Below are 17,072 nucleotides of genomic sequence, written 5' to 3'. Positions count from 1 at the left end.
TTGTTCGTGAATTAACCGTAAAAATGAACGGTACGTTCATCAGTAATATCTTCGAAAATTTTATGACAGTTAGTATGAGTCTTTGTCTACATTGTACTCAAATTTTATCTCTTTATGTTAAAAAGAGTAGCTGCAATAATTGTTGAAAAAAAATTAATTCTTCCCTCAATTTACCTCGACGCATTTTTTTTCTAAATTTGTGTAAAAATATCAGCTTTTAAATAATGCTAATACTGATTCCGTAACATGACAATTGACAGAGTGATTCCATTTGTTTATGAGTAAAAACCATACCCCCCTTTCACAGCCATTTGTCACCCACTTAATTGTGAAAAATCATTTTGCCCCAAAGTGTACATCATAGTGAGACTCTTCGGGATTAATATTGTTCAATTTTTGTTGCTCTCCGATAAGATGCCAGATCGGCAATTCCATACAAGAAGAGTCGATTATTAATAACAATAGCAAGTAGTTTTTCTCAAAAAGTATTCATCCAATTAATTCTACCATATTAATAGTTTCGTCGCTATTACTTGAAATCATCATATCACTAACTTTGAACGTACCGCAAATTTTTTTGCCAAAAATCTGTGACCGGGAATATATAAACTTTGATCACGAGCTTCGGTTCTACAAGAATATACAAGGTCGCATCCATCCTGGATCTTTATTATAAAAAGTCGTTTTTTCGGCGTTATTTCCTGGACTAGCCTGGAAACAGCAAACGGGTTTTTATCGTTCATACTCTGGCAGCTGAAAGCACTGGCAGGTAAGAATGTTTTGAAAACACAATTGTTGACATATTTTGCATAGTATAAGCGTCGTTAATTCCAATTTCCCATTGTGATATGTGAAATTACAGGAATGTAATTCACCACACTTCTGCGTAAGTGGCGACCTGTGTGGCCACTGGCCATCCATAGATCCACCGATATGACTTCAAAATTAAGATCATTTCCAGACCTGTGTACAAGATCGTGCTATATCACATCTATAGCATCATCTTTAGACTGTGTAGGAATGCTAGCTGTACTGATCGAGTAAACTCATTCTTGTGTTTCGTTCATTCCATAAACAAATAATCCAGGTAATCGAGGTGAAAATTAGGCCAAAGTTCTGAGTAATTCCCCGTAGTAACAAAAAAAATATCACATGGAAGAATTAAGCTTATACATGGATAACTCCACCAATTTTCTTTTGATGATTCAAGGTTAAAAATTCGATTTTTCTGCAATTTTGATATCATGTAGTATATACAGTTGGAGACAATGAATCTGAGATGGCTAATATTTTACACTAGACAGTTATGTTGGCAACACAGAGAAACCTACAGCGCCGCAGTTGGCCGAGTGCGAAACTAACCCAATCTCAATAAGCATAACATAACCCATGACCGTCGAATCTAACGTTACAATACCGCAGGCATAATGACTTGTTGGATTGACACATTTTCTAAGGTTAGATTCGACGGTTATGGGTTATGTTATGTTTATTGAGATTGAGTTTGTTTCGCGATCGGCCGACTGTGGCACTATAGGTTTCTCTGTGTTGCCAACATAACTATCAAGTTTAAAAAATGAGCCGTCTCAGATTCATTGTCCCCAAGTGTACTTAGTTGCAAAAACCCGGCAAGTTTCAAAGTTTTAGCTTTTGCGGTTTAGAAGAAACCCATTGATCAATTTTTTACCATCAAACAGATTTTCATATTAAAATTTTTATTTTACTTTTATGGTGGAAAAAATATGCTCATAGGTGAATTCGATGTAGAAAAGTTTGATCTTTCCGACCATAGATTCTGTTTTACATTGACGTCTCATGGAGCAGAACTCTGGTGGATATTAGAATGGCGCTACTGCACCTACTTAATTGGGATTTTAGTCATTTTTATGCTCCACCAATGATAGGAAATTTCACGTTTCTCTTTGTATTTATCTCCCGTCCCATGGAGCGGATATCTAGTGAAACAACCCAATTTATAATTCAAACACATCAGGCTTAATAATATAAGTATGGTAAATTTCACTGTTATTTCACTTCGTCCTCAAACTATCACATTTTGACTGTAGCATCTATGATCAATTTTACTCTACGTATTTCTAAGGATTAGAAAATCTAGTGATAGGGAGCATGGAAAGTCCTAGGTGAAAGACCCAAATAAATTACTCTCACCTAAAGGACTCTGTTGGTACACAGATGGGTCCGAAACAAACATTCGCAATGTGGGTGGCATTTGATACGGCGGCAGAGGGAGGAGGCAGGAAGAATACTCTACTCGCCTTGGGACTCACGGCTGCAGTTCTCCAAGTCGGAGTGGTTTTCATATTGGCTTGCACTAAGTCTACCTGAGATAAAGGCTGAAGTAGCAAACATATATACATCAGCAATAACAACCACACCGCATGTGGACTTGGTTCCTTGGACGCTTACGTAATAAGGGCTGTGTTGATGTGAGACTGTGTTATATTATTAACATGGCTAGTACGCGGTAATTAGGTGAGACTGCTATGAATCCCGGGAGATAGTGGTATTCAAGGCAATGACCTAGCACATAACCTGACCAAGGAAGGCGCCTCGCGCAAAGAAAGCGACGAGGGCTGCCTCATACGTATACCATCAGGGTCCGCAAGAGGCCTATCTACGGACCAGGCGAAGACTTGTTTTGCAGACTTCTGAGCCAGAGCACCGGATATGGCACACATCAAGGCTCTCGTTCAAGAGCCATCTCACTAGCTAGGTGTCATGCTCACTAATTTTGACAAAATTGACCTGAGAACGCTGATGGGTATCATAATCGGTCACTGGTACACCGACAAGCACCCCATGCATATGGGTCTCAGAACTGGGAGTCTGCATGAGTTGTAGGGAGGAGCAAGAGACCCTTTTTACCTGATCGCACAGTACAATGGACTCAAAGACCCACACAGACAAGCCCTTGTGATAGACTACATCGGCGAGAAGAAGATTTAGGAGATAGGGATGAGGGTAGGCTGCTTCAATTCGCTAAGCTAGTGGACCTCATGTCTACTTACTAGGGTGCCCTAATAAGCTCGGGCACAATGGTCGAACTGGACCGAATGCCAAACCACCTCTTATTATCACAAATACAATACAGAAATATAAATAGACGCATGAAATGTTAAAATACAAGTCTTAACTGTGACATCAATTGTGATTAAGACCATATCACGGTAATGGCAGAAAAAGTGGGTGTATTTTCGTTATTTTTCTTAAGCAAACGATGAAGGAGAACGAATGTACTGATTTGCGTGGTCAATTAATACATGTTGAAGAGTTTATAAAAAAATGTGCATTATAATTTATCATTTTTTTTTTGGTTTACGCCCTCCCCACTAAAGTGCAGTACGGCGACATTGTTGCTCGCCGTTGACAGCGATTAAAGCAAAGGGTTAGTTAAAAAATATGTTCAGAAACTAGATACTTTCGACTGTACCACCACGTAGGGAAAAGTCAATGCCTCCAAAATTAACAAAATGGCGCGGCACTAAATTTTTTTTACAAAATTTATGGATAAATTGAATGGTTTAAAACAAAATGGGGTCTGTAATAAAAAAAAGTCCGTACGTGGTGTCATAGAGACTGGCTTTTCATATGATTTACGACTTGGTCCATGCAAATTGGACGCATGTTTTTTTTTTATGTACTGTCAAACAAGTTTATAAATGTAGTTTTAAGAAAAATGCGTTCCACGTTTGAGTGATGGATAATTCATACATGAGAACAAAGTTTATCAACTCACCAATTTTTAAATTTAATACCTTTAATACGTTCACGAGGCCCATGTAACCGTAGTTGAAAAGTATGGAGGCAATATTAGCCACAGTTTCCAAAAAATGGAGTTTAAATTCCGTAGTCGCGCGCTTGAAATTGTTTCACAGAAAATGCTTTATCTTCGCCAATTTGACGAATGTCTTCAAGAAATTTGGAGAGAGCATTCTTGAAACATGCATCTGTCAGAAAACGGAAAGAAAAAAAAAAGAAACAAAAAATTTCGAATTTTTACCTTAATGGTGACATAAAGAAATAAGAGAGCGCTATGGACCGGAATGAATGACGTATAGGTACGAAAGACTTATAAACTAGTACAAATGAAATATGCAAATGAAACTTCTTTATGTACTCTACAAGTAGAAATTGCCGGGACTAAAAGGAATTTAACGAACAAACGAAAAAACGTACAGGTAAAAAACGTATAAACGAGACTTCACGAGTTATTTAGGTCAGGAAAAAAATACTACTCATAACTATGAACTTTATTGCTCCTAAAATGCGGGACATGCAATAATAGTAACACATATTAGAAAATTACCAATTTTTTGGATAAATTTCAGGATATATATAATTTGCCCATTATCGAAATTTAAACCATTCCCGTTCATCTGCTTATCGAATGAACGAAAAATAAGAATGAGTTTACTTGGTCGGTGAATGTGAGAGTGCTACATACCCTTGAAGAGATTCAGTGAGGTACTACAAAAATTGTTCAAAGAGCTCGAAGTCCGTTAACAATTTCCTGATATATATTACTAAGTGTTCCTTCGAATTTGAGAAAAAAAATAAAACCCAATGATGGTTGCATTCCCCAACAGCACAGAACTTGTGGACGTGTAATACTTGTGGCAGCAATGTAATAACATTTGATTGTCAGTTATACTGCATCAACATTGCTGTAACACTCTGTTTTTTTTTTTTCACAAAATTTTATTTGGAGGAAAATTACCTTTTAATAGAGCTACTTTAGTTTATACTTTATTCGGATCGAATCTAGTCATTTCATACCATACCATACCATCACCATTAGTCTTTACCTTTACTGGACTTCTGAGGAGATTAGGAATTTTGTAGGCATGCATATAGTTTGTCTATTTGGTTAGGTACAATCCATAGGGTGTTTATTAAAGTAGAGATTCACGGGCAGTAGTAATTTCTGATATCAAACTGAAAACTTTGACTGTTTAACTCTGGTAGTTGAGCCATTATTGTGGTTAGTCATATTGTTGGCTGCAAATGAATTCACGATATTGTATTACTGCCTGTAACTTTACCCTGTGCCTATACCGAATAAACAAACTGTGAATAGATGAACGTAAGTCTATAGCAATAGCTGGTGCATTTGTATCATGCAATGTAGGTAATTTGAAAAAATAATTCATGATGCGTTACCAGGATGAACAATTAAGTACAAGTATTTAATATTGATGTTAACCTGGAAATGCGGCGAAGACACACAACGTGCAATCTGTCTGAATAGTGGCTCCTGTATTTTCACAAATTGGCTAGGTTCTATAACATCCAGAATCTCTTCGATCTCACCGAGGAACATGACTTCTTTCTGACTGCATGTCTTAGGCCAGAACTTGAGAAGTCCGCGAACAACTGGCTCAGTCAAAGTTGCATCTTTTTCCAAGAATTGTACTACACAGTAGGCCAGCTGTGCATGATAAAGTGATAAACACTTTACTTTATGCAGCGGTAACAAAACCTGAAAAATACAGAATGAAACATTATCAAAAAAACGTGACGAAGATGTTCTGCTAATAACAACCATCTCTTTTAGCAACACATAAATATGTACATACAATTCATTATCACAGGCTCTCTGTTCTTAATAATTTCAAATTACTTTTACAATATTTAAATTTAGAAATGATTCGTTTAATAAAAGATATTTGACATGTAAAACATCTGACAGTTGAGTTTTGTGTTTGAGCCAAATACAAGTGCTCTTGAATCAGTCAGAATCCAGCGCGCCAAGTGTACATGTGTGGCAAAAAGAAAAAAAAAAAATGGGCCCATTCTTAGTATAGTAGTTTAGAAAGATTCTAACGCCTTTAGGTGTACCGAAAAATGCAAAACTCTATTTCGCTCTTTCTGAGGCACTCTACCAATTTTTGTTATTCGAATCTCTAAAAATACTGTAATTCGTTCAAAGTAAAAATTTAACATTCTTATAAGTCATTCGAAAAATAGTATACTGTGTAACAAGGAGGCAAACTCGATCTTTTCGGACCGAGCGTAAGTTTTCAATATCAGTTGTAGGTGAGCATACTTGTGCGAATCAAAGACGAATATTGCAAATACGCAAACCAAAAAGACCGTTGGCTCTTTGTTGCCTCCTAGGACTAAAAGTAGTCTTTTCTACACACCGTTCATGCGAAGTTACAAATAAATCTAACATTACGCGACCCTAACCTCGATTTCGTGCTTTGTGAAAAAAACGCGTGACATAATCCTGTTAGATAAGGAATCGTGTGTACAGGAGCTGAATGTTGTCTTCTCCGTACTGCCCATATACGCATACGCAGACGCATACTACCAGCATAGAAACGGTTACTTAGTGGACGCAAAACGCGTGAAACAAAGGGCGTAAAACCTGCTTGCATTGTATAAAAGATATTAACTTCACATTTTATAGTCACTATGTGATTTTTTTTAAGACTATCTCGAATAATCGATTAACCCTAATTTCTTACATTTTATTGTAACTATAGATGTGCAATAAAGCAAATATTGGCACCAACAATTTCTCAGTATAAGAAGTTTTCAATTTCAGAATAACGTGTTAATAAAGTGAGAACATCCGTTTATTGCTTATTAAACTTACCTTTTTTGTAACGTTTGAGTGTAAATTGAAGATAAGCTGGTTTAATTACTTTGAATACCTCGACGCATTAGTGCCAATTGGCTTAAAAAAAGTAATTGTGAGTGCTGATGCGTGGGTCCATCATGGATCGAATGTCATATGTCCATTAAAAAATGATTGACTAGTATAAAATATTGTACGATACAGAACGAGGTTTACTGCGAATCTTAAAATTTGATATCTCTTCAATCTTATTTTTTGTATTACTTGAGCCAAAAAAAAAGGCGAGCAATTTCTCTTTTCTTGAATTATCGTAGGTATACAAATAATAGTATTACGATAAACATTGCCTCTATAGATAATTAAAAAATGCTGTGGGATGGTTTCAGATCTGAACAATAACAACAAATGAACATATGCAGTGACATATAATAACACATAATTCTGAATGTTTAATAGTTATTAAAGCAGATTTATGTAGGAAATAATTCTAATAATAATAATAATAATTTAATGCAATTGCTTCATCAATAATCCTTAGCTTTGTTGTGATAAACCATAGACGGACATTGTTTTTATAGTTGTTTGCCAGAAAATGTCAAAGGTAACAAATTTACAAAATTCACGAAATAAACAACGCGTTGACTATATGTTTCGACACGCTTTCATGGAAAGTCGTCGTTTACGAACCATCTAAAACTCACTCGTGTTTACGAAAGACCACCTGCAGCACTTACAAATGGCGTGGACCATGCATTACAAGTCTAAAGAAAAATAGAGTTCGACACGCATCCCAAAAGCAACAATACCAAACTTGTGTACAGAAGCAGTATTGTCTATTAGTTTCAGTTTTTGAATGCTTAAATTTTTTCAAATTTTTTCATCATTGAAAACAAGACAGGACAAACTAAATTAACAACGTTTGGTTTGTCACTGCTCATTTGTGGGCGAAGTTGTCGGTAATGTGCTCGAGTACTTCCGAGCGGCATGCAAGCTCACACTTCTACAGTATATTCGTGAAAACAAAGAGATTTCTTGCTATTTTTTTTCTTTAAAAATTCTCAAATCTTCGTAGAATTTGTAGCATTTTTTTCAACTTTCACATAATCTTCAACATAAAAAAAACTTACAGAAAAATTGCTTTTCAAAAAAATTAACGTATTATTGATTTCACCGAGTCAAAAACATAAACATTTTCTGGGGACAACCAAAGTGAGCAGGTCCTGTTCCTAGCAACAGAACTGTCAATTTTTATATGCAAGTTGCTAAAAACTAATGTTGTAAATAACACTGGAAATTTGATATTTTCGTTGCGTTATTTAGCTGAAAAATCTTAATCGTTGACCTGCTTAATTCGTCGCATGTGAAAGTAGCCTCGAATAACTGTTTATCAATTAAACAAATATGTAACTACAAGAGAAATTTGTTAAATAGCTAACGAAGTGAGTAAATAGTATCTTATTTAAACATTGTTCCATTCTTGAGTGATAAAATCGTTTCAAATTTATTAAAATGTTTAGTTGATTTCAACTAATTTTTGTTACACCAACAGATTTTGAATTGATACCAATATTTACTTCGCCGCCCGTGAGCACGCATTTCGTTGATTCAATGAATTTTTTCTTGCAGTGTAGACTTTTTATCACGTGACTTGCAATAGTGCGTAAAACACAGTGGAAGATACACAGACGTTCACAGTATGCGTATGGTTTTGCATGTAGAATTGCATTAAATACGGGTTTTTTGGTAGCAGCGACGCATAGGCTTAGATAATAATCAATACAGGTGATACGCCCACACTTCAAGATGCGAAATCGATGAATTTCTCTCGATTTCAGTCGAATTTTGGGTGTTAGTTCAAATCTATTCTCTATAAATAATTGGATTTATTCATCTTATGTAGCTGTTCCAGGGTAATTAGTTAAATTTCAAAAAAATTTAAATTTAAGGAAAGTAGGGGAAAGCTTGATGGAAATAGCGGGTATTAGAGTTCCAACATTTTCCACAATACTGACCAAATAGACTGAAATTGGGCGTGAATACTTTTTTTTTTAGGTAATATTAACACGTGAACACGTAAAATTTGGAATGTAAAATACATGAAATTGATTTTTTCAGTCCATTTTAATTTATGAAAAAAAGGTAACAGTAAAACTCTTTCAGGGTATATTTAAGGGAAGCCTTCCGTTTTAGAACGCTTGTAGGGGAAGAAAAAAAAATAGGTTACTTTTAGGAAAATAGGGGACCCATTATGCAGTCTTCGGTAAAGATTAACTATCGTATCGTCTTAGGCAAAATAACTTTTATGAGTAAGACGCAAGTGAACCCAAATTCGAACCGAATTTTTAAATAGCCTCTTGACTGATTGTATATTGGTATATGTAGTACAATCATTGAATGACAGATAAGAATAATATTGAGTTTACCTTGACCAAGAATTGCTTGTGTTCTACTTTGAGAGGTAGAGCAAATCCGTTAATAATGCTTCCCAGTATTTCGAGCAATTCTCCAACCCCGTTGAAATGTTCTGTCTCGTAAACGAACCTGTGATATCATAAATTATTAGTTCGTCATATCGATTACGAATAATCTTACACATGCCCGCGTGATTCTGAGAAGGCTAATTTTTTGGACCCGTCGATTAAGTTGGCAATGCAGACTAAGCCTCTCAGAATCACTGCGGGCATGTGTACCTGTGCACAATATGTTTCTTCAAATGACCACAAGAGTAATAAAATTGAAATTCTCAAATTTCTTGGCATTACGTTATAGTCTAACTAAATAAGATTTATATAAGGCTTAAAATATAAAATTTCTCCGAATCGGACTAAAAGATGAGAATAACTCGCCGCTTGTAACAAAAATTAGGAACGCACCTCAAGAAAATGTTGTTGATTTGTTTTCGGATGAAGGCTCGAAGGCCGAGGAACTTCCCGTAAATACGATGTAGGACAGTCTTCAGAAAGTCTCGTTCCCTAGGGTCTTCCGAGTCAAACAAGTCCAATAACTAAATCAGAAATACACAATGATTAATTTTTTACATGTTCATTTAATCAAAAACATACATAATATCACAAAATACAAAAGTGCCAATTAATATCCCATAATGTCCCTCATACCTTTGTGCTGTAATTAAAAATATTTTCGATTAGAAATTTTGATATTTGAATTTTATTCAAGTATAAATGTTAATGCATCAAGAAACTTGTACTATTTTATCAAGAGCACAGTAAAAAGGTTGATTCGTGATGACTGACGCCACCAGAACTGGCTGAAAAAAAATTTGAATTAAAAGCATAAATTAAAGAGCTATTTGTGAGTTCTGCAATGCCGCAAACCCCGATTTTTCAGCTCGTTTCCGTTACGAGAAAATCAATTTTGAAAAAGTGTGGAGGGGGGGGGGGGGGGGAGGGAAGGGGGCAGCAGCAGCAGCAGCCTACCGAAAATCTAGCCCCCCCATTGTAAAATTTTTTTTTTAAATATTATTTTGACCACGTAAGAATTAGAAGCTCCTTGGATACGTTGGAAACAATGTCGTAGAAACAACCCCTATAGATGTATCCACGCCCGATCGCGACGAGAAAACAAAACAAAAAAAAAAATTCAAAATGATGAGTAGGTACTGGAATGTTGCGTGATTTAAGAGCTTTAAAATGTCTGCGGTAAAAATTTTTACTTTCAACCCTTAAGGACAAACAAAAAAAAATAAACCTACCCTTAAGATTCATCGCAGTGAAGCCTTTTTTATGGTGGAACGTTTAGCGATTTAAGAGCTAACATGATATGTGAGATTTGTTTTTGAAGCAACACCCCCTTAACCGCCCCCTGCTCCGATTTGTTTTAGATCATCAGAAAACTACCTTTAAAATTCATTGCAACATTTCTTTTTTACGGTAAAATGTTCAGAGATTTAAGAGCTAAAAGGATATGCATAATTTGATTTTAAATTTTTTTTTTTTTTTTTAAACTGTATGTGGATTGGCATGTTCAAGCGTATCCTGCCGTTATTGAAAAATCGAATTACGATACGTAAAACGCATCAACTACTGACTTTCAATAGCTATTAAGGGGGTATGTACGAGTTGGACGTTGGAAAAGTAGAAAAATTTTAGGAAGTTGTATCTTGACAACTAATTATCCAATTAATTATATAATTAATATAATTATAATTAATTATCCAAAATAAAAAGTTTGTAGATCGAGGATCGTTAAAATTTTTTTTTCATTAGCATCAATTAATGAGGAGCATCATGATTGACCATAACGTCAACCATTTCGCGCGGTGACATGTTTTGTGGTTCCCACGGTTCCGAGTTGGCAATGAATCTAGGAGAAAAAAAGTAATAATTTTTAAAAAAGTGGGATCGTGGCAACGAGCATTACGTATTGGATTTGAAGAATCCATTTGGATTGTTTTTTGGTTCAGTTTAACTGGCAACTTGGAATCGTGGGTATAATGGTTGACTTTATTGTCAATAAAAATCCTTCTTATTGATTGATTATAATTATAAAAAATATACAAATGACGCTCGACCTGCATACTTTTAAATAGAAAAAAAAACCCTATCGAATTAAATAATTGGTTGACGAGATGCAAGATCTCAAAATTCACCCACTTTTCCAGCCATCAACGCGTATATACCACCTTAAACACTAGCCAAAACCAATGATAATGAAAGAGACAGTAGTTAAAAGTGAGCGTAATAACAAGGACCTATAACAATAATAAGGAACAGCGACAAGAAACAGTGATAACTATAATAAGAATAAAAATAATGAGACACGAAACAACAAGAATAGTAACTAGAAGCACAAACGATAACGAGAGCAAAAAACATTCTTTTATATTGTAAATTTCCTCTATGGAGCTCGAAAACTATATTTTCCGTCACCTTAAAAATGATAACGGTTCAACGAATGTGCGCAGGAGGTAACAAATTAAGTATGGTTTAGAAGACATAAAACCTATCGTACCCCACGAACACTTCAATCGGTAAGTCAGCTGAAGTGGATATGGCTCAGAAATCGAATTATGCATATCCTGTTAGCTATTAAATCGCTGAACATTTTGACGTAGAAAAGAATTCGCTGCCATGAATTTTGAGGGTCGTTTTTTTTTTTTTTTTTTTTTTTTTTTTTTTTTTTTTTTTTTTTTTGTTTGCCCTTAAGGATTAAAAATCAAAAACTATCACCACCGGTATTAAAAAGCTCTGAAATCACTCAATATGCCGTACTCATCATTTTGAATTTTTTTTGTTTTCTCGTCGCTATTGGGCCTGGATATATTCGTAGGGGTTGTTTCTACGACATTGTTTCCAACGTATCCAAGGAGCTTCTATTTCTCACGTGGTCATAATAATATTAAAAAAGAAAAAATGTTCACATTCCGGTAAGCTGCCACCTCCCCCCTCGCGCTTTTCAAAATTGATTTTCTCGTAACGGTAACGAGTTAAAAAATTGCGGTTTGCGGCATTGCAGAATTCAGAAGTAGCTCTTTAATCTACGATTTTTTCAAATTTTTTTTGAGCAAGTGGAAGGGGGGGGGGGGAGCTTTGCGGAGGTAAGGAGTGACACATAAGGTTGTTTAGTGAAATATCCTTTCTGCTCTACTTCTGTCAACAATCCGGCTACTTTTTGACCAGAGGTAGCATAGGAAATAGGATTTGTGTCATTTGCGCACATAGGGATTTCTTGACTCGTGTGAGTTTTGCACTCGCATTTGGCTAGTACAGCACTTTACACTCGTCAAAAAGTCCCTAGTTTATGTGCACTTGCCACGAAAATAACTATTATAAAATGCGGAATTTACTCTAGCAACGGTGAAAACCATTGTGTGCAGAATGAAATTTGCCAAATTTATAGTAAAAAATATAGTTGACATGGGTATTTTTTATAACAAAAACCTAGACGTGTTCCTCTTTTCCTGCAGTTTTACGTGAAGTCTGTACTTTTTCGTTTCTCCGTGGAGTTTGCATTTTTTTATTCAAGAAAGTGTTTAATTTGCAAATCAAAAGTTTTTCTGTACATCATTTTCCATAAGTTCGTATTTTTTTTTTCCTGTGGGATACGATTGTGAACAAAAAGAATTTTTTGAATACAAATTATTTATATTGTCAAAACGAACATTTAAAAATCTACACCGGAAAAGAAATTTTATCTCCACCACTGTTTCTTTTTTCTACTCAAAAACTAACCATTAGGTGTGAAACATTTTTTTAACTAAATAGAAATATACTGGGCATTCCATATCAAATCACATAAAAAAAAAAAAATGCGATATTGTCCCTGAGCTGTTGATGCTTTTTTTTCGCTCCTTTATACATTTCGAATATACGGTATTAGTAGAAATATGAAGAATTAGCCATAAATCTTTTTCAGAGTTTGCAAATGATTATCGCAAATTATCTGTGATTTATGCACTACAACGACGAGGATATTTTTCTTTCAAATTGCTATCGTACATATGCATAAAATACTATGAAAACTATGAAATTTTTGTAAAAGAACTTTTTGCATACATCACCCAAAATCCAAGTTATATCGATCTAAAAAATTAACGAATCACTGAAATCTGTCTTTTCCGACGAATATCGCGGGGAAACACTTAATTTGAAGAATTTAAATGAATCAAGATCAACCCTTACAGTACGGACCCGTAATTATGAAGAACAGACAAAAAGTCGAAAGGTGTCACAGAAATCCGCCATTTCATTTGATTTGGAAAGCTTTATATAAATCGCCCCTTTCATCTTGTGTCGTAGAGAAAAATTAAAAAAGTTGTTTTCGATCTCCGATAACGGAATATAGAATTTGTTTTTTTATAATTAAAGGGTCGTTTTTTGCAAGATAAACATTTTTCGTATAAACTAATATAACGTAACATAATTGTCAAACTAAAAAACTCTCAGAATTCTTTTTTAAAGATCACAGCATTTATATTCAAATCACAAAACGAATTTTTCAAGTTTTATAGTAAAAAAAATGTCCGTTTTCCCGTTATTTTCTTCAACTATACACATGAGGGTACTTTTGTTTGGAACGAATAATTTTTTCCACTCCTACCTGAACAACTTGTTTATTGCGAAAAAGGGATCCTCGCAGATGAATATTTCTGAAATCCAGCTATCAAAGGCTTCTCTTAGAATTCGAAGTTTTTCACATTCGAAATAGTTTTAATAGGTCGAGTATTCTACCGCTAATATCGGCAACTATATTTCGGGACCGAGTCATCAGAAGCGCTTATAGGTACGTTTTTAGGAGTTCGGATGCCACGGTCGAACCGCCTTAAAAAAAACTTTTCGAATATCTGCACCATGCGAGAAGAAGGGCCGATTACTAAGGCAACAGAAAGATTTATATTTAAAAACACATTGTTACTAAAGAGTAAAAGTTATCTAGGTATAATTTGTTTGATAATTTTGACCGTAGATCGGATTACTCGCAATAAATATAATCGTGATTTCCGTTAGTTTTTCCAATTTTGCTTTTCCAATTTTGCAAGTAAACAACGAAGATATCAAAGATTGTTAAATAATTTTTTTTTTTTTTTTGTAAAGAACAGTAAGACGACCAACATTTGTTCAATACCTTTGCCGAGAAACCTGTAGAAATAAAGATGCGACGTAAAATCCCGGTTCTCCATTTTTTATTTAATTCAGACGTCAAATCCGTCAGTTTTGATAATAGACAAATTCAGGGTGTGTTAGTCGCGGACACATCTATGTACACAAAAATCACTCAGACTGTTAGTCAAAAAATAGCATTCATATCTCATTTGACTGGACTAATAGGCATCTAATAGGTCTTGTTCAATCTGAACATGAAAATCGCAGAAACACGCTTTGCAAAGATAGCTGTATACCTTCATTTTTATCGTACATTGTTGTGCTTCAAATCACAAGCTTGGACTCGAACATTTCTAATAGCAATAAAGTTACATAACGCACTTGGTTGTTTGTGTGTGATATGAAAAAAGTTTGATTATTCGAATCAGATAGGACTTATTAGTAAATGCAGTTAAAATTTTTATAATTTCACTGACCTGTAAAACAAATTTTTGGTCGATAACTTTCTTGCCGATAGTTGGCTGGAAGTCGGAGGACTCGAGAAAACGTAGAAAGAACTCGTAAACCAACTGAAGATGAGGCCAGCTTGCCTCTAGGGTCGGATCATCCTCCTCTGGATCAAAGTCTGGATTTTCACTAGGTGGTAGCGTGCGGAATAAATTTGCCGAAATCTGCAATTATTAAAAGAATGATAAGAAGCTTATTAGATGATTTTTCTCTTTTCATGTTCGATGAAGCAGATGATACAGAAATGACGTGCATGCGGTTTGAAAGTAATTCCCTGGTAAATAACCAATATCGGGAGGATTCACTGCAAATTAAGAGCTGCGTGTAAGCATAAAAGGTGATACCGTGACCTAGCTAAGCCGTGTGACTTTATCAAGAAATTTTTCACTGATTTGTATATTATCTGGACAGAAAATGTCTGTGGGCCGAAACTTAAAATGACGTTAATGTTCGATTAGTTAACCAGCGCCTGTTCAGAGAGGCAAGGTACCACCTAAATGCGCTTGCGCACGGACTTTGAAATAAGGGGACGGAGCACAAGGTGCTGAGATAGGCACTCAGAGTGAAACGGAAGACGGAACAGGAGAAACTCGCACGTACAGCACACTATATGTATACTATCGAGTAGACGAAATATGAACTTAACATAGTGCGAGACAAGAGATTAATACCATAATCAGCGAATCTCAATATTGAAAAAAAAAACTTCAAGATTCACTAGATACTGGTGATGGTTTACCTTTTTGCAGGTGCTTTACGATACCGTCACAAGCGCATGCGCAACGCCGTAAGACAGAGATAAAACTACATTATGACGCTATCTCTGTTGGCTCGCTGCTCCTCTGTACCGTGGAATCGCAGGCGTACGTTTCAGTTATATGATAGTTCAGCGGTAAGGGCAAGTATGTTTGCGTCAATTTTCAAGCGCCTGAATGAGGAAGCGTTTGAGATACTAATTGCCAATTGCTCATAAAATAAAATTGAAGCAGTTCCTGATTATGCAGACCAAGTTCGTATACAACTATTACGTAGAGGTTACGAGTCTCATCAGTAGTTCCCATCAACGAAAGGCTTAACATAGGTGGCGCAAACGTAACTTCCTCGTTTTCGTTTGATTCACTCTATAAACCTAGTGCTTCGTCCCCCTATTTCAAAGTCCGCGAGTTGGCGCGACCAAAAATAGTATATTACGGCGCGAGCCGCGTATTCTATTTTTCGTTCCATTTGCCCGCGAATTCGGCATTACGCGTCTGTTTTCAGACCGGATAAGGTTTTTGAGCTGGCACTTGAAAACAAACCTTATCCGGTCTGGAAACAGACGCGTAATGCCGAATTTGCGGGAAATTGGAACGAAAATTTAATATACTACCAAGGGCTTCGCCCCTGCGCGCTTCGCGCGCCAACCCCACGTCGGCGCTCGCTTCGCTCGCCGCCGAAGTCTCGGCGCTACGCGCCTCACTATTTCCTTATACAGTGTCTGTTATACAGGTGAATTTATTTGTGCTGATTTGAGGACAGGTCTGCAACTGTTGATCGGTTGTTTCCGATCAACCCGACATTGCTATTGACTCCCTATGCACGTCTACTCAGATTGTTTTCGTAAACGAATCCAATATCATGTACAAAACCCCCGATGCCATGCAACCCCAATTGCATTTGGCGACTTATTTTGCTATAGTTATTATTTTCCCCATAGTAGAAGAAATTCATAGCTTTGCTATAAGTAGAATTTCTATGGCTTCAGACAAATTAAAAACTCGTTATGATATTTGAGCCAGGGATATAAAATTTAATCCCGGAGATTCTGTCTGGCTCTTTCAACCTCGAAGACAGAAAGGACGGTGTCCGAAACTACAAAGAAACTGGGAAGGCCCTTACTTAGTGGTTAACCGGATCAAGGATTTGCAGGATCCAAAGAAACCTATTTCTTCTCTGATATAACTCTCCTCGAGTTCTGTTTCATTACTTCTGCTGACATGTTTGCCAGTATGATATATTTGAAACGATACTCAGTCTCACCTCTGCGTGTCGATCTTGAGTGCCGTACACACAATACGCCAGCGCGCGAAAAAGACAATTCCCGTCGGGAATCATCTTGATAATTCTCGTTTGCATGTTTATTTTTTGCGTGTCAGAAACAGATACCTATAAAAATATTTGTCAAAGACTGTCATAAACAGCCGATGACAGCTGTCAAAGGAAGTTTTTTTTTTCTAGATGCTTTTTGTTTTGTTTTCGGCATGTCATCCCACCGCCAACTTCATGCGTATACTATTGTTATTATAATCTTTTTCGTACTATTGTTATTATAATCTTTCTCATACTATTGTTATTATAATCTTTTTTACCAGTTCATTTGTTCAGAACTTTTTTATTAGATAGAGAGATCATACGTGGTC

The 17,072-nt window shown here is 35.9% G+C and overlaps 1 protein-coding gene across 2 annotated transcripts in view; it reads right to left on the bottom strand.

Moving 5' to 3' along the window:
* LOC107220968 (serine/threonine-protein phosphatase 2A 56 kDa regulatory subunit epsilon isoform) overlaps window positions 1–17,072 on the bottom strand; it is a 96,382-nt gene that overhangs the window by 8,752 nt on the left and 70,558 nt on the right. For both annotated transcript variants that reach the window (XM_046736420.1, XM_015659791.2), the window contains exons 4-7: window positions 14,643–14,837; window positions 9,478–9,608; window positions 9,028–9,145; window positions 5,225–5,500 (exon numbers count right to left, since the gene is read on the bottom strand). In XM_046736420.1, coding sequence (XP_046592376.1) covers window positions 5,225–5,500; window positions 9,028–9,145; window positions 9,478–9,608; window positions 14,643–14,837 — 720 coding nt within the window. The remainder of the gene's footprint in view (window positions 1–5,224; window positions 5,501–9,027; window positions 9,146–9,477; window positions 9,609–14,642; window positions 14,838–17,072) is intronic.

This window comes from Neodiprion lecontei, chromosome 4 (assembly GCF_021901455.1).
Source record: "Neodiprion lecontei isolate iyNeoLeco1 chromosome 4, iyNeoLeco1.1, whole genome shotgun sequence".
Classification (NCBI taxonomy): Eukaryota; Metazoa; Arthropoda; class Insecta; order Hymenoptera; family Diprionidae; genus Neodiprion; species Neodiprion lecontei.
The sequence above is the reverse complement of the archived record's forward strand: the minus strand, read 5'-3'. Positions and strand labels throughout refer to the sequence as shown.